At 46.6% G+C, this 27,814-nt stretch overlaps 1 protein-coding gene across 3 annotated transcripts in view; it reads right to left on the bottom strand.

Moving 5' to 3' along the window:
• cnc (NFE2 like bZIP transcription factor cap-n-collar) overlaps positions 1-27,814 on the bottom strand; it is a 194,035-nt gene that overhangs the window by 101,347 nt on the left and 64,874 nt on the right. For all 3 annotated transcript variants that reach the window (XM_050177397.3, XM_050177394.3, XM_050177395.3), the window contains 3 exons: positions 17,553-17,678; positions 13,263-13,359; positions 7,045-7,229 (listed from right to left, as the gene is read on the bottom strand). In XM_050177397.3, coding sequence (XP_050033354.1) covers positions 7,045-7,229; positions 13,263-13,359; positions 17,553-17,678 — 408 coding nt within the window. The remainder of the gene's footprint in view (positions 1-7,044; positions 7,230-13,262; positions 13,360-17,552; positions 17,679-27,814) is intronic.

Below are 27,814 nucleotides of genomic sequence, written 5' to 3'. Positions count from 1 at the left end.
TCTCGTCACTGCCTTCCACGCATCGGAAAGCATGCCAACAGCATACCCGAGATCAACGTTGTAACTTTTACTGCTTCCAAGATCTTCACCTTATTTTTGAGGAAATACGAAATCATTTGCTTGGAAACTCCGAGCTCCCAACTCACGTCAGCTTGTGACCGCCCGCTCTCAACTTGCTTGATGATGGCAGCTTTCTTCTCCATCGTCAACCTATGGCAGTGCTTTCTGCACTTCATAGCCATTGGCGAAGATGAAGGGTCTGCAACGTTGCTGACAGCAGCGAATCCTTTCAATGGAAAGCACAACACTGAACAACAGGAAACTTGGCAGCTCGACGCTGGTAGCCCCAGCATAGCAGAGTGCATCATCATCATCATCAGCCTACTTATGCCCACTGCAGGGCAAAGGCCTCTCCCATACTTCTACAACAACCTCGGTCGTGTACTAATTGTGGCCATGGCGTCCCTGCAAACTTCTTAATCTCATCCGCCCACCGAACTTTCTGCCGCCCCCTGCTACGCTTCCCTTCCCTTGGAATCCAGTCCGTAACCCTTAAAGGGACCCTGAAACGATTTTGACGATTTTCTACAAACATACTGAGTCGTTAGAGTAGGTCCTTCTGATCATTAATTGACACATCTAAGTGCTCCGCGTAAAGCGTGTAATTTATTATAAGGTTTTAAAAATGCACATCGCTGCCGATCGCAGCACGCTGCTCGGCGTAATTTTAAGCCGCCCCTACCCATATGACGAAAATCACCCATATGACGTCAATGGGGCGAGCTATCCGATTGGCTGACCAGGGCGCGTGATCGATAATTTTTCCAACTTTATGGTTACCAAATGATCTTCGTAATAGTTGGAATGTTAGTTAATTTGTTTTTATAAAAAGAAAGTAACATACAGGGAAGGCACAAGAACAATTTTTCAGTGCACTTAAGCACTTCCGGCACACAGCAAGCGTCGTCTGCTTGTGTTACAACGTACTCCATTTTGACGAGAGCTCCGCGGTCATAGTCGGTCTCGGTCTTTTCGCGAGCACTATGATTCGACTTTGTTGCCTTGTGGAATGCAAACCTAGCGACTGGCAATATGTGAAGCTGCGACATCCTGTCCCTCTACAAGGCAGCATACGAGCGAACTGGCTGCTGCGCATCGGACTGCTGCTATCCGATCTTGCGCGTTTGTGGCCGTCACTTTACACCGGAAGATTACTAACGCAATAGCGTTTGGCGACTCCGGTATTATGGCAAGCGCAAGGGGACAGGGTCTGGCCGCCTGACTGTGCCGGGATGAGCCATGAGATGAACAGAAGGGCAAATGTGAATGGTCTGCACGGTGCAGCCACCTGGTGGCACAGAGCTCAACCATACACAGTAGCAGCAACAAAGTGTATTCTTCTTTGCTGCTGGTGTGTATTTTTCGCAGGAGTGTAATCATCAGGACGTTGTTTTTATAAATGTTTAGAATGTTTTACACTTGGTTAGAGCAATATTAGCGCTTTGTTTGACTGGTTAAGCGCTGCGCCAACAAGTGTCTGAACCGTGCTGACCGATCAGGCTGCTCACGTACGTCTACGCTAAAGTTCCTTCATCCGCTTGAGTTTATGCCTCCAGTCATTTGCCGAAATGACCAGCTTGCCTGTGGTTACCGGAATACCGGACACGTTCGGCACTACGACAGAATGCTCGCAACGCACGCTACTTCGATAGCTCTTGGTCGACGGCCAAGCGGCTAGCAAAGAGGTCTCGCGCGGGTGGGGGCGTGCTCCAAAACAACCGGAAGTGGACAATGTGACGTCGCATCGTGACGCAGTACCAGTGAAGGCGGAGCTTAGCGCCGCTCGCTCGGCGAGCGAGTTGAGGAGGAAAAGCATGGCTAGGGAGGAGGGTAACTTCTAATCGCTTGTAGCTCCATTAATACGTAACGCTTCACTTAAATTGTGGTGCGAATGTTCTAGTTAAGCTGTACCCTACGCGCCTACAAAATTTGTCCGAACCGTTTCAGGGGCCCTTAACCCTTTCGCTGTCACCGACGTACCGGTACGTCATCGCGCTTCCCCCCCACAGTGTCACTGACGTACCGGTACGTTCTCTATCGAGCGTTCAAAATTTTGCGCCTGAGCGCAAAGCTGGCGCTCCCGGACTTGGCCACGCCATCTGTTGACTCTTCCTACAAGTTCGTATTTTCGCCCCGACCTGTGTTAGTACATGTATTGAAGAGTACGGTGCGACTGCCACGCCCCCCTCTTTTTGCTGAGTGGCGCGGTGGCTCCGCGTTTGCTGGATCATGCGTCGCGCGCGTGGGGTTATGGGTTCAAGGGTTGTTCTGCCATCTCCGCCGGTTTGAAGGTTTTTATTTTTCTTCTGTTGGTGCGTCTGCCATAGAGTTGCGTCTGCTACGACGCGTCAAGTTCAGGCGCACGCGTCGCCGTTGCCTCTCCGAAAAGGGTGACTCGATTGCTGCTTTCGCTCTCTCGCCGCACCCTCGCTTCCGACTTGCAGCAGTAAACGTAAAGCCCTTCGAACTTTGTTTTAGCCTTTTTCCATCTCCCTCTTCTTGATCACACAACGTCCCATTTATCTCCGTTGCGCGGGCGACTGAAAGCGCATCCTCCCTGCGCGCGGTTACTTTCGGATAGCTGAGCGGCGCGAGACCGTCTGTTCATTGGAGCGGTGGCTCTTACAATTCAGAATACGAGCCGAGCTCGGATTTGGACTCGGACAGAGTCTAACGCGACGAAGAGATGAGTTCCGCATCGTCAGATTCGGATGTTGAACGGATGTTATAGTCAGGCTGATGATGATGATGATGTTTACTAATAACAGCTGCAGAACATTGAAATGTGCATATTGCATTGACTATGTTATTTGTATACCAATGATAGTCAAAAATAAATTGCTATGTTCATTCCCTGTTATGCTCGTTCCCTGAAACCAAGCCGACACTGGGGGTGCGTCACGGCCAGAAAGGTCCGACAGCGAAAGGGTTAATGACCATCGGTTATCTTCCCTCCTCATTACATGTCCTGCCCATGCCCCATTTCGTTTTCTTGATTTCAACTGAGATGTCATTGACTCGCGTTTGTTCCCTCACCCCCAATCTGCTCTCTTCTTATCCCCCCTTAACGTTACACCCATCATTCTTCTTTCCATAGCTCGTTGCGTTGTCCTCAATTTAAGTAGAACCCCTTTCGTAAGTCTCCAGGTGTCTGCCCCGTAGGTGAGTACTGGTAAGACACAGCTATTATACACTTTTCTCTTGAGGGATAATGGCAACCTGCTGTTCATGATCTGAGAATGCCTGCCAAACGCACTCCAGCCCATTCTTATTCTTCTCATTATTTCCGTCTCATGATCCGGATCCACCGTCACTACCTGCCCTAAGTAGATGTATTCCCTTACCACTTCCAGTGCCTCGCTACCTATTGTAAATTGCTGTTCTATTCTGAGACTGTTAAACATTACTTTAGTTTTCTGCAGGTTAATTTTTAGACACACTCTTCTGCTTTGCCTCTCCAGGTCAGTGAGCATGCATTGCAATTGGTCCCCTGAGTTACTAAGCAAGGCAATATCATCAGCGAATCGCAAGTTACTAAGGTACTCTCCATTAACTCTTATCCCCAATTCTTCCTTATGCAGGTCTCTGAATACCTCCTGTCCTCCTCTGAATACATCTGCCCACCATCCTTCAACAAATCTGCTGTTACCTGATCCTCCCCAGCTGCCTTCCCCGTTTGCATAGCTCCCAAGGCTTTCTTTACTTCTTCTGGCGTTACGTGTGGGATTTCGAATTCCTCTAGACTATTCTCTCTTCCATTATCGTCGTGGGTGCCACTGGTACTGTAAAAATCTCTATAGAACTCCTCAGCCACTTGAACTATCTCATCCATATTAGTAATGATATTGCCGGCTTTGTCTCTTAACGCATACATCTGATTCTTGCCAATTCCTAGTTTCTTCTTCACTGCCTTTAGGCTTCCTCCGTTCCTGAGAGAATGTTCAATTCTATCCATATTATACTTCCTTATGTCAGCTGTCTTACGCTTGTTGATTAACTTTGAAAGTTCTGCCAGTTCTATTCTAGCTGCAGGGTTAGAGGCTTTCATACATTGGCGTTTCTTGATCACATCTTTCGTCTCCTGCGATAGCTTACTGGTATCCTGTCTAACGGAATTACCACTGACTTCTATTGCACACTCCTTAATTATGCCCACAAGATTGTCGTACATTGCTTCAACCCTAAGGTCCTCTTCCTGAGTTAAAGCTGAATACCCGTTCTTTAGCTTGATCTGGAATTCCTCTATTTTCCCTCTTACCGCTAACTCATTGATTGGCTTCTTACGTACCAGTTTCTTGCGTTCCCTCCTCAGGTCTAGGCTAATTCGAGTTCTTACCATCCTATAGTCACTGCAGCGCATCTTGCTGAGCACGTCCACATCTTGTATGATGCCAGGGTTAGGGCAGAGTATAAAGTCTATTTCACTTCTAGCCTCGCCATTCGGGCTCCTCCACGTCCACTTTCGGCTATCCCGCTTGCGGAAGAAGGTATTCATTATTCGCATATTATTCTGTTCCGCAAACTCTACTAATAACTCTCCCCTGCTATTCCTAGTGCCTATGCCATATTCCCCCACTGCCTTGTCTCCAGCCTGCTTCTTGCCTACCTTGGCATTGAAGTCGCCCATCAGCATAGTGTATTTTGTTTTCACTCTACCCATCGCCGATTCCACGTCTTCATCGAAGCTTTCGACTTCCTGGTCATCATGACTGGATGTAGGGGTGTAGACCTGTACAACCTTCATTTTGTACCTCTTATGAAGTTTCACAACAAGACCTGTCACCCTCTCGTTAATGCTATAGAATTCCTGTATGTTACCAGTTATATTCTTATTAATCAGGAATCTGACTCCTAGTTCCTGTCTCTCCGCTAAGCCCCGGTAGCACAGGACGTGCCCGCTTTTTAGCACTGTATATGCTTCTTTTGGCCTCCTAACTTCACTGAGCTCTATTATATCCCATTTACTGCCCTCTTATTCCTCCAATAGCACTGCTAGACTCGCCTCACTAGATAACGTTCTAGCGTTAAATGTTGCCAGGTTCATATTCCAATGGCGGCCTGTCCAGAGCCAGGGATTCTTAGCACCCTCTGCTGCGTCGCAGGTCTGACCGCCGCCGTGGTCAGTTGCTTCGCAGCTGCTGGGGACTGAGGGCTGGGGTTTGATTGTTGTGTTCATATAGGAGGTTGTGGCCAAGTACTGCACCAGGGTGGCCAATCCTGCTCTGGTGAAGGAGTGCGTTACCGGTTCTGGTCACCGGGATCAGGCCACACTCCATGCCTGTTTATGCAATTTTATCAACACGCGGATTTTTTGTTTAATCCGGTGGAAAATTGCGCGGCACCGGGATTCGAACCACGGACCTCTTGCACGCGAGGCGGGTGTTCTACCTCTACGCCACCGCTGCACCCAGCAGAGTGCACAACAGCACATAATGCACATGCCAGACACCATGTGGGCAAACATAAATGCCTACGGTGGCCGCGGTGGCTATGACTGGCTCTGGCTGTGAGATAATCAAAATGGCAGCAGCGGTGGTGGCTTCGATGAATGCTATTTTAGACCTACGGTCACTGCAAATCGGCACCCACCCAACTGTAGCACAAAGCTACAAAAGAAACCCCTACGGGTTTTTCAAAAAGATAGCTCCACAGCCGAAGAAAAATTAATCCTGGTTTCCTTAGCAGCTTTGTGCTACAGTCGGGTGGATGGCAATTTTTCACTTTCATATTTTCTCATTGTGTTCATACAGTGCTCCAGTGCCCTGTTATTGCCAACACTGGGTTCACAGTCATGTTGTTCTACTTTGTCCTACTGTACTGCATTACGCACTGTAACAATATTCTGCAAATAAAGGATCCATCTAAAGTTTTTGGATTACAGGTTACTACTTTCCAATATTTGTTTCTATTATGGCTTCCAAACCAGGAATAGGCACAACTTAATTAAGCCCAAGTGTAGTTAACTTTGGCTTCACACAACCACACACATGGGAATCGGACACAAGCCTGGAGAAACTCGGCTAATGTTGTAAATAGTAGCTGTAGTTGTCGCATTTCTATTCGTTGAATTCATATAAGTGCTCTCAGTATGGCTCTCCGAACGAATACAAATTTTAACCCCTCATCTTTTGGGATGAACGCTGGATGTGCTGGGTTCTCTAATACATGTGAACGTTGCCCTCTCTTTGAGTAAGAAATGAACAGCGCCTGCTGTGTTTAAATCTTCAAGGTGCCATTCCATGCTTACGTCTGCAGAAGAGCTCCACGTAGTGGACTGTGTGGGACTTCATGCTCATGAGAAACCGGACAGAGCGCTTGTGCCTATCCATGGCAGCATTTCTTTAGTTTGCTTTGTACTGATAAACAAGCAAATCGATTGAATAAGGGACTGAACATCTAAAAGCAATGTATTGTAACACTGCTTGTGCCATCTATGTTTTAAGGGAATAAATAAATATAAGCAGTTCACAGTGGCTGTGAGAGATGCCACAGAGCAGGGCTCTTGATTCATTTCATAGGAATTTCTCATTTACACTCAAAGTCAAAATTTGGTGCATTAACATTTTGTATTCCGCCCCCACTGGAAAGCAGTAGCCATGGCTAGGAATCGAAACTGCAACCTTGTGTTTTGCAACTAATGTGCGTAGGTGAAGGGTGCAACCTTGAATACAGCCAGACCAATTACAATGAAGTTGCACCTGACACAAAAATAACTTAGTTATATCCAATGTTCATAAGAAGCATACATTTGTTACATTGGCAGAAAAAGTTTAGGTTTACCTCATCATATCTCTGTTCCTTATGTCGAGGCTCGACTCTATTAAATTTTCTTAACATTTAGTCGTGTTGTATTCCAGCACACAAAAGTATTCTGCGCTTTGTAAGCACTTCAATACTGCATGCGTACAGTACATATTGATTTCGTGTTGCAAGGATTTTCCGCAAGTTCTCCAGACTTTGACAAGGATAGGAGGAGACACTGACCTGGGGAGACTGCCCCTGGAGAATACGGTCCAGCTCGGCAAAAAGGGCCTCGCGGTCTTCCTCGGGTATTCTGCCCAGCGTTGTGTCCTCTTCCTCGTCGAGGAGGAAGCATCCACTGTCGACACGCTCCCTTGGCTCCTCGCATTTGCTCTCTCCTTGGTTGCTACCACCCAAGATATGCTCTCCTGCAAGTGTGGTCAAGGCAGAGTCAGCAGACAAGAACTCCTTTCGGCTACTTAACAGCATATGCTGCTGTCATTGTACGGCAACTGAAAGAGGCCCTGTAGTCCTTTTTAATGATGTTGGGAAATGTATATGCCATTAAAGGGACCTATTTTAATAATATCTTGCAGAAAAAAGTACTTGAATGCATTCCACAGAAGCAGAGTTATTGAGGTACAAAGGTAGCATTTCATCCCTTCCACGATGGTCCCACTCATTTTTCAACTTGCACTGCGAAGGCTATGGCGGAACGAGGTGTTCACTCACTCCACATAATCGTGGCGGGCAGTTTAACATTCACTTTGCGTTTTGAAGTGAACGCCACAATTTCTGATTTTGGCGGACACAAATGTAACTCACGGGCTGTCCCTCAACCTATGGTCGAGTTACTGTAGAGCTTATATGGTTCTAGGAGGCACTGGGCAAGCATTGTTACTCTAGCTGTGGTGTTCAGACGTATTCAAGGAAACTGCTTAGGCTTTTTTCCATTGCCAACTTGTGTATGCTGTCGTGCCAGCAGCCGTGTGGCCGCTGTTGTTGTTTAGGCAATGATGGACCCCGTTTTTCGAAGACGGCTCAAGTGCTCGATGGCTTAGATAGCCTGTATGTGCACCACTGTGCAAAGTAACATGGAGAAGTCAGACTGGCCAGCCACAACCGCCACACAACAAGAAGTGGCAACCCTGCTGGGAAGCTGGTAATCTGATGCACTCTTAAAGGGACACTAAAGGTTACTATTAAGTCAATGTGGACTGTTGAAATACCATCCCAGAAACCTTGAAACGCTTGTTTCGTGCCAAGGAGAGACTTATTTTAAAAGAAAATGCGTTCTGAAGCGTCCGCGTACCTCTAGCGCAGTTCAAATCGCCCGCCCTCTGATCGAGCAGAACTGACATCATGGTCTCATAGTGACGTTGCACCGTCGGTGAGTAGAACGGCGTCCGCAGACGGCACTACGGCTTTTCTGCGCAAAACACAAACGTGCGACCAGAAACAGAGCCAAGACAGAGCCGACAGCAGAGCGAAAGCGGGAGTGTGGTGGCTAGCGGAAGGAGAAACGCACAACGATAAGCTGGTACTTCATTCTATGACGCAAACATTCATTCTCGTCGCAATGGACCCTGACGACGACAGATTGGCTCGCGATGCTGTGCTCAACTTCAGCGATTTGAGCACTGACGAGCGCGACCTGCTGCTGAGGGCTCGCGCTGCCGGCGTCGTTGTGTACTACGACGGCGGCCTCGACACCGGCTCTCTGGAGCGGGAAAGCAACGAGAGCTTCCCACGACATCACATGGACGTGGCATTCTCGCTGCTTGTTCCAAATGAAAGTTTCGCGAGCCAGCAGAACCCTCACAGCACGACGCAATAATGAAACTACTGAAACTCCAAAGCGTGCGCGGCCCAGAGTCGAGCGAAAGCGAAACCTTTCAACCACCCATACCACTGAAAGGTAACGTCAAAATGTTATTTCTTAGAATCGAATAGACGTAGACAAGTAGAATTTTCTTCCGTCTTATAATCGAATGAAATGATATTTTTAATACGCGTAGTTGAGTATTAGTAACACAAATTATGAGGAGTGCTTTCGTCGTCGGGCTAGTACCGGAATGTCGCTGGGGGGTCTCAAATCGTGTCATGCATTCACCTCAATTTCTCGGTTACTAAAGCTTTGTTTGCGATTATATTGACGCCTTAGACGTTCTAGAACATTGCTCTACCACTTTAACTTGACTTTCTGGTAACCTTTAGTGTCCCTTTAATCAGGCTATACTCGCGGACAACTTTTCTTGGCTATGAAGTGGAAGCTGCGGAAACTAAGTGCGCCTCTTTTACCGCTGCTGGAAATAGTCCCGCAGTTTTGCTCGTTTTCTTTTTCTTACCTGTGAAATAGAAACCAATACCTTTTTTGTTTTTTACAGCAACTAATTTGAAAATACATGTAACATTCACCAGTCAGCTATCGGCATTTTATTTTATTTTTAGTCTGCTCTTTCTGAGTTTTCGCTCACCCAAGACCGTTGCACGTTTTGCACATTCATCAAACGCAAAATGACGGCCGTGTCTTCTGGTGAGTGTTCGTCGCTTGCTGTCCTGCCAATCAACTCCCTTGGGAGGCTGTTGACCAACTTTGGCAACAAAAGACTGTTGAAGCACACAAAATAAGTTTTTCCAGCTGCGTGGAAACCAAGCAAACCCATCTGGGTATTGCAACTACTGGCATGCACAAATGAGTGAGTGAGCTGCCTGCTGCGCTGGCTCTACTAACGCCAGCACCGGTTGCACGTCCCAAGTCCTAGCCAATGCCATACAGCTGCTTTGGAGCTCCGATGCAGGCTAGAATGCTCACTGTTCAGAACTTGACATATATAGGATGCGAATAAACATTGATTCATGCTGAGGTAATTGTATCTGCCTTGAATAAAGAGGTTGTGCAAGGTTGGCGAAACCGAAACCGGTGCCAAGTGTGCCCGGACTACACTGCGTATGAATATAGTCATGTACAGAAGCTCCGCCACCGTAGCTTTCACTTCATAGCTAAGAAAAGTTGTCTGCGAGTATAGCCAAAACCTGCACACCACGGAGTAACTTACGCAGTGGATTTGCATCAGTGTTGCCACCCTTACAATTAACACCTGCAAAGCGGCACCGCAGTTTCCTGCTAATTTCAAGCAACACGGCTTGTGAAACGCATACCATACAACTTAAAGAAGTGCCAACACAAAATATGCAGTACTCTCGTTGCATGTGTTAGAATGACAGAAGTAAAAGAATAAATATTTACTATTCTGATTGTGTTCAGGTGATTCTAGACATGCACAAATCTTACACACAAAGATAAAGACACACTGTGGTTGAGGGTAGCAGAACTTCAGCAACAACACAATCTAGGTTTTCTAGAAGAATTTATTGCTGGGTGAGTTGGTGCGTGCCATGTTAGGAAGAGTTGCGTGAATAAAAGGTCAAACACAGGATAAATAACGAGGTAGACGGAAAGAGCGCACACTATCAACTGGTTTTATTTGTTTTGAAGCTGATTATATTGAACGAGCACAAACTATAAACTGCTTTTATTCATTTCGAAGCTGCATATATTTCCGTCTACCTAGTTTTTTTCCCCATGTTCGTCCTTTTATGCGTGCAACTCTTACTAACATAACAATCTAGGTTTCAAAGGAGCCAGCACAACACAAGCAGACGACAGCTGCCGTATACCACAAATACAAAACGAACTGGTGATATCGAGACTTTAGACACAGTCGAATTTCGCAATTTTTATGCGTGTGAAATAATATAAAAACCATAGTAAGCATTGCAGACGCTTATTTGGTCTTTCATAAAGTAATGACTAATCGTGATGTTTTCAGAAATCCAGCCAATAGTTGTATGAAGGCTGGATTCCATCATGATGAACAGTTTAGACAGAGGGTTTTGAAGAAGCTGTAGGCAAGCATGAGTGATCTTCCAGCGACATTACACCTTCCCTGATGCACCGAAGTGAGTAAACTTGGCTTGTGCGCTCACTAGAGCATTGCCTCGCATTGAGCGCGATTTATTGGCCACGTTAAAGAGTGCTGCAGGGTGCCCTTTAGAAAGCTGCGAAATACATCTGGTGTTAGAAGTGCTTAGCTGATGAGCACATTGCAAAACAAGGGTTTCAATGAAATTAAATTTGGGATTCGATTTATCAAAGCTACACAGTAGGGCTATGAGAATCAATATTAATTTTAAGCACCCAGTGTTTTTAAACACTTACCAAAGCAGGGCATACTTCTCATTCCACTGAAATTTGACTGCAAGGCTAGGAATCGGGCCCGTGAAACAAAAGGCTTTGAATGTATACTGGATTGGAGAAGCTATCAACAGCCCGACATTGCCCCTGCCACAGCCTCGAGGGTTGGAGCTGTACTGACACAGTACTGAGCCCCTGGAGCAGTGCCAGCAATATCCATCCCAGCTCTATACGTCCCTGCCTGTAGGTTTGCACTGACAATGTGGTATGGCCTATCACCACTGCCAGATTGCATCTTCGCTTCGGAAGTGGTGGTATTTTGCCATGTCTACCTGCAACTATCAGATTTAAGCACATTTCGACTAAAACACACTGCTGCACTGCATTCTTTCTTTCTGCTCTTGTTTCACTAAACTACGAGTGAGAACATAGTCTAGCCAAGTGCAGAGGAAATTTCATACTAACAAAGAACAGTCAAAGTTGGGAACAAAAAGAACCAGGCCTGTATGCAGGCAATTCCGCAGCCTTTTCACAGAATTCACATGTGAAAGAGATACCGGAGCATATAAACATAATACAGACTAAAAAGGGAAACCAGCCCCATTTGTGACATTGTCTATTTTGGACAAGGCAATGCAACTTAAGCAAATGACTCGGGCAGATAACCAGCACTGCAAAAGTTTATTTTGCATTCTTTAGTTACTTTACTCTACCTCCTGAGACAACGAACAACAATGAGAGTTATTTGGAAAATTAGCACAGAAATATCAAGACATTCTTGAGAATGTTATTGCTCTTAGTGGAGAAAGTGATTAATCATGATGTATAGTAAAGGAATCCACCCACTGTGTTTCTTGGACCAGCACAATAAACATGAGGTGGCAGAGACAAATGAAAGAAAATCAATGAAAGAACACCTGGAGGAGAAGGTAGGCACAGTTTTGAGCAACAATGTAGGCTCTCTGCTGTTATGCAGGAATCGTATTGAGCTCAGGTGTATGCAAGAGCATAGTGTAGCAAGTAGCCATGTTCACTACACAATGTTCAGTAACATTTGCACAGTCCCTTTAATTAACAGATAGGAAGATGGCAGCGTGCATTAGGGAGCAAATGTAGGTAGTCGATATTCTGGATGGGATCAAAGTAAGAAGTCGAATTGTGTAGGTCATGTAATGCACAGAACAAGTTATCGACTTGAATAACAGACTGGGTGCGCATAGATGGGATATGAAGGAGAAGGCAGCCGAGGATTAGTTAAAACTGCCGAGAGGAGGAAATTTGGCAGCAAGGATGAATTCGGTCAATGCAGGACAGAGATAAACAGAGGATGCTGGAAGAGACTTTTGTCTGGCAGTTAAACATGAAAGGCCACTACAACACTTTTCAAGTGCACTAAGAACACATTCCCAATCTGTAGACAATGTTGCTCATTAACATATGAGACAAATCTCATTCAACTAAACAAAGCAGAGAACCTACAATCTGGTATTACAGATTGCTTCACTTTCTCCTGTGTCTGTTGAGACGCTCAAAATTTTTTGTGCATTATATGACACCATGATGTCAACTGTGATGTTTTAACACGCTGTAGTATGTATAATGGGCCATAGGCACCAGCTATTGAGTGATTGCTTATGACCAGGAGCTACTTGAGAGTGAAAACAGGGAAGTCCAGGTTGTTAACGTGTCCTGCCTGTCCTGTCATTAATCCTTTGCCCCTTTCAAACACCAACCCCGAAGGACTGCCACAAGTGCAAAGCAGAAAGAACAAGAAAGGAGCGATAGGCAGGGCATTGTTATTGGGGTCGCTCCAGCTGACAGCAATTGATGAATAGAAAGAGAATGGAGACAGCAAACAGTGAGCTCTTTATAGCTCTGTTATAATCAGTCCCTTTTCAAAAAGTTCTTCAGGAAAATAGTCATCCAAGGGCATTGAACTCCTACCAGCAAGTTGCTCAGTTTTTAAAGAACAAAGGTGTTTATGACCCCCTTACGCAGGTTGACGATGACAATGCTTATCGAGAGAAATAATGCCACATATTATAATCTACCCATACAAAACCACCACTCTGAAAGCTACAAATAATATTATTGATAAATCTTCTTCAGAAAAGAAATAAAGTGTATTTCAGGGCAACTAGAGGTCCGTGAGGATGCTAATCTCATGGTGGAGCTCTGTAGATATGAAAGATGCGTGCAGTGACAGCATGGCTAGGTGTACACTGCAACAATGCCAGCCTGGCCCAACAATGCCGGTTCTCACCTGTCTCCGAGTCTATCCTGTACTGGAAGCCCTCCCAAGGATTGCTGTCCTCCTGCATTTCAAGTGGCTCATCTTCATCTTCAGGCACTTCGGTACTCTGCAACAAAGAGTCGCAACAAGTTGCAGGTGATGCAAGTACTCTCAAATTTAACTCATCATTGTCATCAATAATTTGGTACGATGCAATATCAAGGAAGGCACTCGACTGTAGAAGAAACATTACTGATATCACTATGCCTCAACTTTTTTTCAATAATGCGACATGAAAATTACACCAACTGCTTGAAGAAACTTTCTTATTGTATAACTTCCTTTAAGCCCCCTCTAAACCATGAAAATCACCCCATGGCCTGCTATATAAGCAGGTCTCACATAATGCAGAAATTACATTGAACAGAGCTGTGTTTAATCAATAAATTTCTGTTTGCTAATGTTCAGTAAACAGCCCCTGGTTATTTTTTTTATATTCGTGTAGATAAATCAAGGTTTGTCTCATCAAATCCAATTATTTTACTTTAGTTTAGGCTTTTTAAAGTGCACATGCTTCGTGAGGTCGATTGTAGAAGAGCAGCTCATACGATGTATACAGTGGGAAAAGTGGTGCTTTTATAACAACTGTCCAGTGCAAAAATACATGGATGTGAATGCCCACAGACTCTATTCTTTTATGTGTCATACCCTTGCACTTTTTGAAGCAAACAGATTTCTATCAATATTGGATCAATATTAAAAGCTCATCGTATTTTGATGCACTGCCTGGTGCCCATGTTAAAATCAGCAAAAGAAAATGAATAAATAAATAAATAAATAAATAAATAAATAAATAAATAAATAAATAAATAAATAAATAAATAAATAAATAAATAAACACTCAAAGTGTGCTTTCTTAAAGGCCTGAAGATTCTGTGTACAGTTAAACCTCGTAATGAAGTTGACAGGGTAGATAGAATTACTTCATTATATCCGCTGTCACGTGTATACAGCAATATGAATCTCTATGAGAATTTCGGGGGGAATTCCACTTAGGTACTTCGTTATATCCAATATGTCACTACATACCTGCCAACCTGGCGAGATAAAAAATCGGGAGACTTTTTATTTGCACCAAAGGGGGGGGGGGCATTTGCTGTTTCAACTTCCGGTGGAACCGGGGGCTGTTTCGTTCAAACTTTCAGGCAATGTTCGATGAGTCCTTTTGCAAGATCTTGCAGTAGTAGACTTTGCTCACTTTAAAAATTTGTCGGAGTAGCTTTGCTCAAAACATGGTCCAGACTGAGCCCTTCACTAGCAGCAAGCAAGTGTTGGAGGGTTGTGTTGCACAATGATGAGTGGAACTCAGTCCTAGTTCATTGCGCCATGCTAAAAATACTCTCACACACTGCGTAGCTATGCGGTATCACGATTTAATCCAGCATCACCTTAGCAACTCGGTGAAACATGTTTTCCCTCAGTGTTTTTCATTTTTCCAACCATAGACCACTGCACATCCCACTTTTCTTCATTCAGAATGTCCTATGGAAGGCTGTACGCCTCTAGAGTGGCAAACTCAGTTTCGAGAGCATCTAAAGCGTCTTCAGGAAATTCATTGGAATCTCGGGGCAGTAGCTGAGGGAAACTCTGAATAAAGAAACGAAGACTCGAAAGCGATGCTTGTGAAATAAATTTCAAGTTGGCCACCTCCACATTCTTCAGAGTTGCGTCCACATCCATAATGCTTCACCTCGTCGCATTTCGGAAGCATTTTCCGTAGAAGAGGCCCCACGTGGTAGCTGACACTAAGGAGTAGGTTGCGTTCGGCGAGGAATCCTGTAAGCAGGCACTCCACACGTATGACACTGTCGTCGCAGTTGTTCCGGAGAAAGTTCACTATGTTGTCTTGCTGCTCAGTGGTGCGAACATAGCTTTGATGCTTCGCCCTAGAAACGTGCAGTTTGAAGTCGCCTTTGCCACCATGAGGCACGCTGACGTCGCATCCACACGTATAAAATGCAAAATGTTCTCCTTGATGCCATAAAGCACGGAAATTCAGAAGTGTAAGATCGCAAAAACGTCTGCAAATACCTTTTCTTGGGCTTTGATAGGGGCATGGCATCAAGCACACCAGGTTTTTAACTTTACATGGTGCACCCCACACACGGCCTAGCCAACACTAATCATACACACAAACAGCAGTAACAATGCACCATGAAGGAGCGCATGCATGAAATGCAAGAGCCAGGCTGGCTCTGGCTTTGGTCAGCTTACTAGGCACCGTAGTCGGCTGTTTAGTCAATGATACCGATGGCGCTAGTGCAGCCGTTGGTGATGCTGACTATTACGATGTGGCTGCAGATTCCGCGGCGCTGGTTTCGCAAAAACTATTATTGCGTGAACAGAGACAACTTTTCGGGAAATATAAGACAGTCATCGTACAATTGGAAAGTTCAGCAAAATATCGGGAGTCTCCCGGGCGAATCAGGAGGGTTGGCAGGTATGTCACTATATCCAGTTTTGTTATAACAAAGTTCGGCTGTACAAAAAAAATAAAGCAGGACTGTGCTGCTGTAAACAACAGGAGTCTAATATCCATAATCTGTCAGTTCACGTTACAGCAGAGCCATCTCTTGTGTGCATTGTACATTTCAATAACATTCGTTTAACTGAAGGGCATGTCACATGGACTGCAGTGTAAGTAGGTAGTACTAACGTCTTTAAACAACGCTCATGCTTCTAGACAAGAGCAGTGACATGCCACCCCATTTGTTTTCTTGCAAGTGAACTTTAGCCAAGACCAGAATTATTTACACAGCCATTTAAACAATCCGGCATCTGAGGCTCGTCTGTGTCTGAACAATATCAACTATCGGTGGTTGACATGTCATGCTTCTTGCTAGCCCTTGATGAGTACAACAATGTGGATCCAGTACTGCAGTGCTGTAACTAGTGATAACTGTCCCAATCATGAAAGCTTTGAACATTTACCAGTGAAGTGCACTAATTCAAAAAGAAGAAAGAAAGAACAGACAGCTATGTTTAATCAATAAATTTCTGTTTGCTAATGTTCAGTAAACAGTCCCTGGTTATTTTTTTTTATATTCGTGTAGATAAATCAAGGTTTGTCTGATCAAATCCAAGTGTTTAACTTTAGTTTAGGATTTTTAAAGTGCACATGCTTTGTGAGGACGATTGTAGAAGAGCTGCTCACACTATGTATATGGAGGGAAAAGTGGTGCTTTCATAACAACAGTCCAGTGCAAGAATACTTGGATGTGAATGCCCACAGACTCTATTCTTTTATGTGTCATACCCTTTCACTTTTTGAGTAAACAGGTTTGACAGTTCAGTGCTTTTCTGCATAGACACATGAATGGTAGAAGAGTGTATAACATCCATTTGATGGAATTATTTGAGGCCAAATATGTCCAAACATAGGAGCGTTGTTTTTTTCTTTCAAAGCTATTCAAGAATTTTAATTGGCAAATGCTCTTTCAGTTAAGGCACAATGTTCTTGAGGGTAGCCTTGAATTTTCAAAGCCCACAGGCACTACAATGCCTTCATTCATGGCAACTTCAGAGCACAAGAAAAATGAACTACAGCTACACTTAACTCTATAAGGAAAACACATAAAAATACCTTAAGGAAATGCTTATTCATCGAAATGTGGAAAGCACATAGAGAATGAGAGCATACAATGATAAGAAAAAAATATTTTGCTTTCTCAGAAATAGACCAGGCAGAAACACAAAAGCAAAGCTCATTCACAGTTCCTGTCAGATGTGTGCACTTAGTTAATTATACATTACTTGCGTGACACCCCTGCAGTCAAGGTCTTTGCATTGGTCTGCCTCCTCTGACCGTGCTTTGAAAAGAAAGTGGCATGCCAAACTAGTTCTCCTTCGTCCTTCGTACCTGCTCTAATCCAACAAATGACACTTGCGACCTATCATTTGGTGCTGTCAGAAGGCATTTAGCCATAAACTCCGTACTCAAAACTGAAACTCAGCGAAAAAAAGGCTGTTTTTAGAGCTTGTTGGCATCAATCATTCACATAGGATTAACGCTGCACTGGTGCCTCACTTCAGTGCGGTTGCCATGTTCAATTATGAACAAGTGATAGAGGACAATATACGATTAATCAGTGCTATCTACCAGATTTTTATCAATGGCTTTCCTGAATTTGTTCTAACTTCCACTCTTGCTTATCAAAAGCCTGTCACTATATGCCTCAAATCTGGACAACAATAACCACTAAACATTTACACTGCAGCTTTTCAATTTAAATGCATGTTTTCATGTGGCAAGTTACTTACATCAAAATGCGGCGGCTTGACAGCTTCCTTGCTGCTGCTTTCAGAAGCCATATGGTAGTCAAAGGCATCCCTTGAAACACCAAGATCTTCATCTTGCTTCCAGAGGATCTCAATGAGATCCATATCCTGCGAGATGCAAAAAGCAAGAAAGTCAACAAAAAGCAACCCAACTTCCTTAAGCGCTGTCCAGTACATGCCATCAAGCATCAATATTTCTGGATTCAGGTGTAAGCATAATTGCGCACAAAGTAAATTGAACTTGCAAGGAAAATAAAACATTAATAACAAGCAGTACATCGCAGCTTGTGCCAAATCTCCAAGTTAAACAGACGCTAAAAGAAAATATTAAGTCGGGCTAAATTGAATGATTAGGCTTCTGTAGTAATGAATTCGTCAGTCATTGTGAGAACAGAGAGAGAATATTACAAAAATTAAAAATCAGAGTGGTGCCCTCTGTTGTGGCGTCAGCCCTAGCCAATTCACAGAGTGGCAGAGGGAGGACACGCAGTGATTACGTCAACTTGTACATTTTGGCAGGGGCAGTTAAAATCGAAGAGCAGGAGAGGCACTTTCGGCAACTATTTTCTACACAACAAAGTGATATACTGATGCATCACAGAAAACAATCGTAGACTTTCTAGGTGAATAATATATCACTCCAGCTCGACTTAATATTTTTCTTTTGTGTCCCTTTAAACATATCATTTTAACATGCACGCCTTAAATTAAGATGGAAAAAGATTTTCAAGAAACTAGTGTAAAGGAAAAGTCTGATGGCATTATTATCTCAATAGATGATATGCAATATTTCATGGGGAAATCTTGCTTTCCTTAACCAAGTAAGCTGCACTCTCCCTAGCACTGTTAAAGCTCAGATATGTGTTTCAAACTATTGGTTGGTGCAAGGAACGGAGGGCAGCAGGAATGATGTCAACAGCCCGCAACTTAATTGAGACTCAAACCCAAGGTCTGCCGCCTTGATTAGGTCAAAGAAGTGTGCAGCAAAGTGCACTTGCAGGTTTTACACATCATATGAGATTTGACTTTCAAGTGGCTCCAACCAAAAATTAACTTTATTTTCCTAACGTTTCAGAACCAACTCTGCTTGTTCTTCAGGGGGGATCACGACGGAGGTGTCGAGGCTTGTATTTCTTGCAGCTGATAAGGTGAATGAATACTTGTACTGTGCAAGTACAAGGAAACTGAATAAGCTAAAACCATCAAATATTCAAACCATCCTTCTTTTCCATAGCAAAAAAGGTTTTTAAACTGTCACAAGTTTTGCTCTTACTAATTCACTAGGAGGACTTTTTAAGTGCATGCACATGTAATCTGCTGAGGTGTGTCTTTCATGCAATGTTTGTGCGTCAAAGAGCAAAGAGTATCAAGTCCAAGGCTTGAACTACGCTGAAAGTTACCTTTAATTATTTGTATTTGCTCATACTTATTACTTTCTGATGCATTTGGTTGCACTGCTATTTTTCTACGTGTAAATTATAAGACGTCATGAATTGTTCATTCATCCTTCCAGCATCTGCTTGCTGCCACCTGCAGATCCATTAATAGACAATATATTACTGCTCCTTTCTGTAAAGCCACAAAGGGCATCAAGGCATCTAAATAAACAAGTAAACAAACAGACAGACAGCATTATTGCACTAAGATGCTCTTCAGAAAAATAAAATACTGCTCAATCCACAATATACTTTGTATCTAGATGTCAACGAATGTAATCGAGCCATAATTGCACATCTATAAGGCACTGGGAACAATGTTCATGGGCCACCGAGAATGCATGCTGCAGAGAACCTAACAAGTTAGCATGCTTACACTTCTATAAGTTATCAAAGGCAATGCAGCACAATACAGTTAACATGCCTTCAGGCCTTTGCTAAGTAATTATCATAGGCCGTCACGAACAAGGTTCCAAGTAGTAGTCTGAAGGGATTGGCCTTGCGAAACGTATGTGACTTTCAGATGGAAATGAATAGTCAAACTAAAGGAACAAGTGCTTATACAAATATTAAATTTATATCTCCAAGCTCCAATACATTTCCTCAATGCTCAATGTCTGTTGTAAAAGGCAATGCTAAATATCTTAAAGAGCTACAGAAATGCCAGGTTAAGCAGCTCTATGCAAAAATGTCGCTACTGTGTATTTAAGAGGACTGTTTAGAAGCGCCGATATAGCGGCAAATGCGTATTTGCTGAAGATACGATACACAGATGCATTGTTTGGAACCCAGAAGCGGACATCCAAGGGCACGTGACGTCACACTCACGCGGTGCTGCCCATCCGACAACAAAAGGCGATACGAGATGGCGCGCGGCACAAGTCCGTCGATCACGTGGTCCACCACGTGACACTTGGTCGACGCCATGGTTATCCGCAGGAGGGAACGCGATACAACGTATCGCCACCAGTGAACACGGGCACGGCCTCGCAGAGGCGCAACATCAGCCCGTTCGAGAGGAAGCCGGACGATGCGCGCAGTCACAAGCTGTGCACTCTCGGTCCCCGAGGCAGCGCACCGTCAGGCGCGCAAAGACACGGCAGTCTCGCACCGTACACGACGACCCAGCACGCGCACGGCGCCTGCTTATCGCGCGCAGCGATTCAAGTCTTCCCGCGGCAGCGCAGCTTGGAAGGCGAGCGACGACGACGCGCGGCGCATCCTGGCAGCGCGTCCACGTCGAGCATCGTTGCTGCGAGTCTTGACCTGGAAACGCACGGCGTTTCGAAAGAGCTCCGACCCGGGGCGCGCACGAGCGGCACTGCAAAACGTCGGTGGGCTAACGACGAGCGATCAGGGCCGCGGCTTCCGAAGACCGGGCGGAGGCTGGGGCGCCGGTTTCCACCTCGGGCAGCAAAAGCGCGCGCCTCTGGGCGCGGGTCCAAGCCGAGCCGCGGTCACACGGCTTCCAGGGAAAAAAGAACCGCCGGCTGCGTAGCGCGCGTTGCCCAAGCGAAGGAACGGCGCTTCGCGCGCCCTCGACCAGGTGCTGAACTCCGGGAGCAAGGGCGGCACGAAAAACAACCGCCCCCTCGCGATGTGTCAAAGCTGCACAGCAAGTGCCTCAAAATAAGAGCGCACCGCAGAGCCCTCGAAACGCTCGTCGCAGGTCAAAGACACAAGCGGGCCCCCCGAAATCGCGGGACTCCGGGCAGATCGAGACCCAAAGCCCGAGCCCCTCGGAACGAGTTCCCAGAAGAATATCTTGGCCACAGCGCAGCGTTGTGGCAACATCCACGCGCGATCGAGGCAGCAATGTCCCGGCGGTGCGTTGGCAGCCGAGCCTCGTTGGGTGCCGGTCCAAAATTAAGATCCCAGGTTCACTGTAACGAGCCGGCCTGCGCCGTTCTGCTCCTGTCGGGGCCGACCGGACGGGGCCGATTGCTGCATCGCGCGGATGAGTTGGTTTCGCTGCGCAATTTTTTGCGTCGGCCGCACGTGCGTGCTGCCGCCCGCGCGGGTTTGTTCACTCGACCCGCGTGAGTCAAGGCCTTTCTGGGCCCCGGACACACCGGCCACGGGGGGGCCTTCGCGCGATGACGTGGCACGGCTCATACCCGTCGGCGACGAGGCTCGGCCCGGGTCATCGGAGACAACACGGCCCGCCGATGGCCTCTGCCCACGTTCGGCAGCGAAATCGACGAGCGCAAGGGACGCAGCCAAGGACGCCGCGACGATCTTTGTTCCCGCGCCAGCTGCGCCCCGCCAAGCGCCTACGCGGGCGCACTCCGCGAAACGACGGCGGAATTTTGGCAGCGTCCTGCAGGCCAACGATATCTGCCGCCGCCGAGCGAGTTCGTCCACGCGCGGGCGAACCACCTCCAAGAACTCGCGAGGCGCAGCTGCCGCCAGCGGTTGCTGACACAATGCAACCAGTACGGGCACTGCGAAGGCAAAAGCTGCTTTGGCAACACGAAAACGAACCAGTTCCTATTCTGTTTCTGCACGGTTAGATTTCGAAACATTTCGCAGGCGCTGTTTGCGTCTTCTTGCGCCCAGCATGGGTCACCAAGTGGGCCACGCATGCCTCGCTGAGGGACCTCATCCAACTCGAAAAAGAAACAAAGCCTCATCCCGGTCGCCTAATATTTGCAGGCCCACTCGTTCCCACAGAGAGCAGGAACTGCACGAGGTGCGAGTGGGCAATACGCGGTGTCGCACTGAGCGATAACCACGCAGGCCCGGATGCAGCTCCCGACAAGATAGCGCGCTAATCTCGGCCACCAAGGGCGTGCGCCGGGAGACGGCTGCGGACGGACCGCGCTATCCCTCGCCAGGGGGCATCCGTCGGGTGGGCGCTGCAGCAGATTTTTATCCGCGGCAAACAGACACGCCGCGAGGCGGAGATCTCCGCACGAAATAAAAAAATGACGCCCCTAACGCACGCGTTGTTTCTTCAAGCGTTTAAACTGTGTGCTTTAAGTGCGACACGCACAAGTTACAACTGTCTTTATTGGCGTCTCGCGCAACGCGTTATCCCATGCAATGACCTACGCCGTTCGCAAGCTACTCCGAAATGCAAACTGCAGTTGTTGCGACCGCACAGTGCGAGACGTCGAAGCAGCGGTGTATGCCACGACGTTCATCGAGAGACGAATGGCGACAAGTGCTTGCGGAAGGTTGGTTCGCCCGTCTCATCCGTGCACCTGTAGCGCACGCACATGCTGCACGACGCATGTGACGATCACCTCGAAGAACAGGATTACGCAACGCTATTGCAATCTGTTCATAGCGCTCCGTGATGGGCCGAGGATTAGAGGGACAGCAATAAATAGCCTGAGCTGTGCACCAAAAGATGACTTTTTTTATCACAATGGGGAGGATTGGTAAGCCAGAAAGACAAGACACGGGTGGCGACGCCACCTTAACGTTTTTCGCACCAGTTCGTCGTAACGTCATAGATTTTGACATCTGTTCGGCCATATAGTCGTTTACTACCGACAAATACGAAATCCACTGTATTGCAAGAGTCAAACAGCGAACACAACAAGTTTCAATAATTCTTTACAGGTCCACAGCAGCTCAAATACGAAAAAAAAAGTCATTTGACATTCGTGACGACAAACTGAAGTATACCGGGGCGAAATTCAAAAAATAAAATGTTGGCCTTTACTTTCTCTTCTAATAATCAACCTATTACCGTGAAATTAGCGACAATGGAGCCCTGAAAGGATACTTTATCATGTAAACTTATTCGGTTCTTTATTTAGCTTCCCGCTTTAACGACATCCCTGGGAGAGGCCAACAGTGCATGAAACGTTAGTCAGGTACGTACCCAGGACTTTTTTCAATGGAAGGGGGGGGGGGTACTTTACTAGTACAGATGTGAATAACGTCCACGATTCGCCATAAAAACGCGTAAACCCACAAAAGAGAAATAAAATGAACTGTATTCTACAGGTACGCCTGTGCGATACACCTCTTCTTTACTTGGCAAACAAGGAACTACGTCAAATGGACTTGCGCAGGAAAGCGCAGGAAAAACACTGCCAAGAACAAGTAAATAAGCCAAAATGTAAAATAAAGATTACTTTAGTAGAATACAACTTTAAAAATATACAGCAGTTGGCAACCAAGGCACACAAACCGTACGGAGTTGTGCCACTTCGCCAGCCAATCACAGAAGTAAACAAAATCGTAATGCGGCCTTTTCAATATGGCGCCGTACTTGATACCTCCGGAGCGTCTGCTGTTCTTGAAGAGTCTTTTCATCGGCGGAAGCAATGAGGTGTGCAACAGACATGGACAAAGTGTATGGAGTCTGAGGATTTCACTCTTCAAAAGTCTACGGTGCCGCGAATTTCACTGCTGAACCCGTTTTACTCATGAAACTTCACTGCCAACTGAAGTGAAACTTGACAATAAATAGTTGCAGAAAAGCAAGCATGTTATTTCAGTTCAATAAAGAATTAGGATTTGGCCATTTTGCTATAATGGGCGAGGCAAAAGGTATAAAATTACGCGCTAATAATTCTATTTTTGTGCTTGCCGCCTTAATTGGGTAACAGGAAAAGTTTAAAGTACGAATCATTGGCAGCCCCGGGGAAGGGGAGAGGGGGGGAGGAACAGTGGCTGGAGGTTATTAGGGCGTGAGTGGGGCTTCACTGCAGACTTAACTTGTATCCGACTATAGCAGCGTTTTTTTTTTTTTAATTAGCTCTGGAAGAATTATAGAGAAACATATATTTGCGGAACAATCAGAGTTCTTTTGGATCTCTCGTTTATGCTCTACCAAGTGCCACAACCGACTCGTATTCTTATTTGGGAAGTTACGTCACGATGCGTCCCGTACAACTGCTTAAGGCACAGGACGCTGCGATTCTAGACGCACTATGCACACAGCGGAACGTTAGAAGAACACCCACATAAGCACAGCAGAGAAGTGGCTACGTTAGGCGGCTCGAATGATAACTCTAGAAGCGTCATTCAGAACACACGGAACTGTTCTTCACTTCCTTTTTCTGTTCTACTTCCTTTTTAAATAAAAAAGATGTTAATCCATAAGTATTTTCATAAACAACGGTTAAATTTGTTGATTTTCGCTTTTCCATCCTGTTTAGCTGTTGCCTTGGCTCTTTCCCTTAGCAGATGACCCCATTTCTCAATTCCTTGCGACTCTTGTTTCTAGTTGGCAATTTTGCACGAAGAGAGCTCTACAATTAGGGAAAAACCAGACGAGTTGACGGGTGACAGTCATATTGCCAATGAGTTTAAGGGCTATTGCAGGGTTTGATGATGGGTGCTGTGTCGTATTATCTTATTTTCTACCTTATCTAACCCATATTGCGGGTATGTGATTCCGAGAATCCGTCAGCGTCGCGGCTAGCCGTCACTCGAGGAAATGAAGCAAAAGGAAAAGTTAAACGCAATTGGCGTTTTCTCTGGCCGCAACTCGTTCCACGTGCATACAGACTACCTGGCCATAAACCGAATTTCTTTCTTGGTCCCTGGATAAGTCTAAACAAAGAAGTTTGAACTAATGAAGCAACAGCGATGCGCGTGACCGTTGAAAAGACGGTGACAACTGAATCCATCTCGAGTAAATCGCGTGGGCACCGAATCGATGAGGAAACTGGCCTTCACACCCCAGGAGATGCCGATAACCACCGCCATCGAAAAGGAGTGGAAAATGCAGCAAAATGTTGACTGCCGAATAGCTGTCAAGTTTCAACATTGATTTCGCGGCGCTTTAGGAATGTGTGTGAGAAGTGGTGGTGTGGGCGGGGAGGGGGGGGGGATGCGTCTTAATTTCGGTGGAGGCCCGGGCCCTCTTGGGTACGTTCCTGACATTAGTAGAACGTTAAATGAACCAATTTATGTGCGAAACGTCTTGTCGTTCGTCTTTTAGCCTTCTCTAGCTTTATGTAGTCGTTTTCTGCATTTTCACGCAACTCTGCCATAAACGAATCAAGCAGCGCTTGCCGCCAGCTGGCGGGTTTCCGAAACGTCTGCACGCTGAAACCCAGAATACGGGAAGAGTGAAGCACTTCGCTTCCATCCGCCAACGCTGTACAGGTTCTGCACGAAATATGAAGGAAAAAAAAAGTCGAATTGTTTTCCCCAATTTAGGCCGTACTTCTTCAAGGCCACCTATAGCTGACTTGACCCGAACCTTCGCTACTCAACAGTTAGCCGCATCTAATGCGTAGAACTTCTAGAATCTCTAGACAACATACAGACGCAAGTGTGACAGCTGCAGACAAACAGCCCACGCATGGCTGCACAGGACGAGTTTCATCGAGCGACGGCACATTACGCGCCGAGGCCGCCTGCTACCCTGAGCTGACCAGACGGCGTCGACTTCTGGCCACGGGGTTTTGACACCGCCTTTTGCTTCGCGGATTGAGACCGCCGCCGTGGTGGCTTGAGGGCGTTCTGCTGCTGAGCTGGAGGTGGCGGGTGCGATTCCCGGCGGCCGCATTCGGACAAGGGCCGGGCGATTAATCGAATACTTAAATCGCGATTAACCGGTTCGGCTCACACGAGCAAAATCAAACAGGCGTCCCAGTTTCGTTTGCGCTAGGTAAGGAAAGGGACGACAGACTGAACGGCTAGAGCCGCCCGTGGGCCGCTGCATGCCCGTCTGTAGCAGTCGGAGGAGAAAAAAAAGAAAACATCCAGTTTCTGCGGCGCCTGCTATTGCGTGGGCGTTCAAAAGAGGGCCGGCGACGAAGCTGGACTTACGATTGCGTCGGTTTAATATGCTCGATGTGTCCGCTCATGCAATATGTATGCAATGTTGAAGGAAATTGTCAAATGTAGCGCACTTGTTTAAAGTTGTGACCTCAAGCTCACGTACGGAAATCCACATCACCGATTGACTGATCGATTAAAAGGTTCCGATTAATTGGGTTAAGTTTGCCAATCGACGGCCAGCCCTAGTCGGAATGCGAACGAGCTCGCGTGTAGTGCTACGGGCGCACAACCACAGGTTATTTAATCCGCGAATCACCGACGACGGTGCCTCACAGCTCGTGTTTTGGACTTTGGGACGACATAACTGCACAGCTTAATGTTTGCAAAGTACACCGCCTGGGGACTTAACCGCTCAACAGTGGTGCGCGCTGCAGCATCACAACCGGTGCACTGCGGTCTGCGCGGCAGAGACATCTCGGTGCGGGTGGTGGCACTTGACGCAGCGCGCGACAAACAGGTGCGCTAATTTCGACGTTGTCACGCGGGCAGGAAAAGTGCACCGCGCGTCAGGTGCGGCGGAAAGCAGCTGTTTCCTGCGCATTTTTTCGCGCTCGGCACACGAGGCGCCGCTTTTCCTCTTAGGCCTAGCGCCGTCTCCTTTATCCCGCGCACGGGTTTTTCACACGAAAACTGCCAAGAGGAAGACGCCCCAGTGAACTAGACGAAACGCACTCAAGGAGCCCGAAAGCTATCTCCGTCTCATTCTTTTGCGGGAAGAGAGAGATTGGGGCATTGCAAGGGCGCGTCTCGACCGAGCAGAAACTCTTTTAATGCACGCACATATTGACGACGTGTTTTTGCAGCGCGCTACTGGTCGGGCTGCTCGGCTACTACAGCACAATGAACAGAGCCTCGTTCGCAAATGTGATTCGCGTTTTGACGACTTCTGTCTGCAACTATTCAACTGCTATGCTCCACAGAACAAAGCGAAGGCGGCAGAAGCCGCACTGTGGTTAAGGCCGACAAAATTGTAGTCGCGCGTAGTGAAAGGACACGGTGAAACTACTCAAACGGCCCCAGTTATGTGGCAAGTCGGCTGCGCGGCATAGAATGACCACACAGCCGTTCAAGGACGAAATCCGTGCGCACGAACAAACGAGAGTGCCCAGTGCTTTGTGCGACAGCGGTCGTCAGGAACTCAGTCCTTACTCAAGAGTATACTGGCCGGTTCGCGGGAAAAAAAAAAGAAAAAAGAAAGCGCGCCAGCGAGTGAGGAGGAGGCGCGTTGCCAATGCCACCGCGTCGGGTCGCACGCGCCCCCATCAACGTGAAAGCTCCAGAAAAACTCGGTCGCCCTGCGTCGTCGTGCGCGGCGGATTGCTCCTGGACGCGTCAGAGAAACATCGCACTTCCTCCGCGATTCGTTTTCCTTATCTTGCGTCAGCCGAACTCGTGAGGGCCGAGCACAAAGCTCGCCGCGGTGTTTTTGCTCGACGCGCGGTGTCGTCTTGTGACAAATGCGTGTGCAGCCCGCAACACCGATTTCGCAGCGATGACAGACGCCAGGCGCCTCAATGGACTGTGCGTCCATCTATCGCTAACGGCGAGCGCACTTGTCCGCAGACCACACCACATGGCTACAAGTATAATACACTTGCAAAACGAAAAAAAAAAAAAAAACATGACAGAGGAAGAGAGAAAATCAATGTATTTCATTTTTTACCATTTGCGGCCGCAAGGGTTGCATCACTCATCAAACCCGTTATGTGTATGACGAGTTCCAGTTGGCGGGACAAAGCAACACCCTCTAGCCTAGTCTAGAGGGTGTTGGACAAAGGCGCATACATGAAAGGCGGTTCGAGTGGACAATCAATGGTGTGGACGAATTCGCGATAACCTCTGTTGTGGCCCCTCCCGGCGATTCAGAACAATACTCGTTGTTCTTACACAAAGCATTTTTTACTCACTTAAATTTGACCTCTGTCTCTGCGTGTGTCTGCCAAACTACTTAGAGTAAACCCTAGTGTACATCCTTGCGATTTTCAAAGAATATTGCGCGAGCATCGACAGGACAGCCTGTTAGCGACTGTGTGGCGGCGAGGGGCACGCTTG

The sequence above is a fragment of the Dermacentor andersoni genome, chromosome 5 (genome assembly GCF_023375885.2).
Source record: "Dermacentor andersoni chromosome 5, qqDerAnde1_hic_scaffold, whole genome shotgun sequence".
Classification (NCBI taxonomy): Eukaryota; Metazoa; Arthropoda; class Arachnida; order Ixodida; family Ixodidae; genus Dermacentor; species Dermacentor andersoni.
The sequence above is the reverse complement of the archived record's forward strand: the minus strand, read 5'-3'. Positions and strand labels throughout refer to the sequence as shown.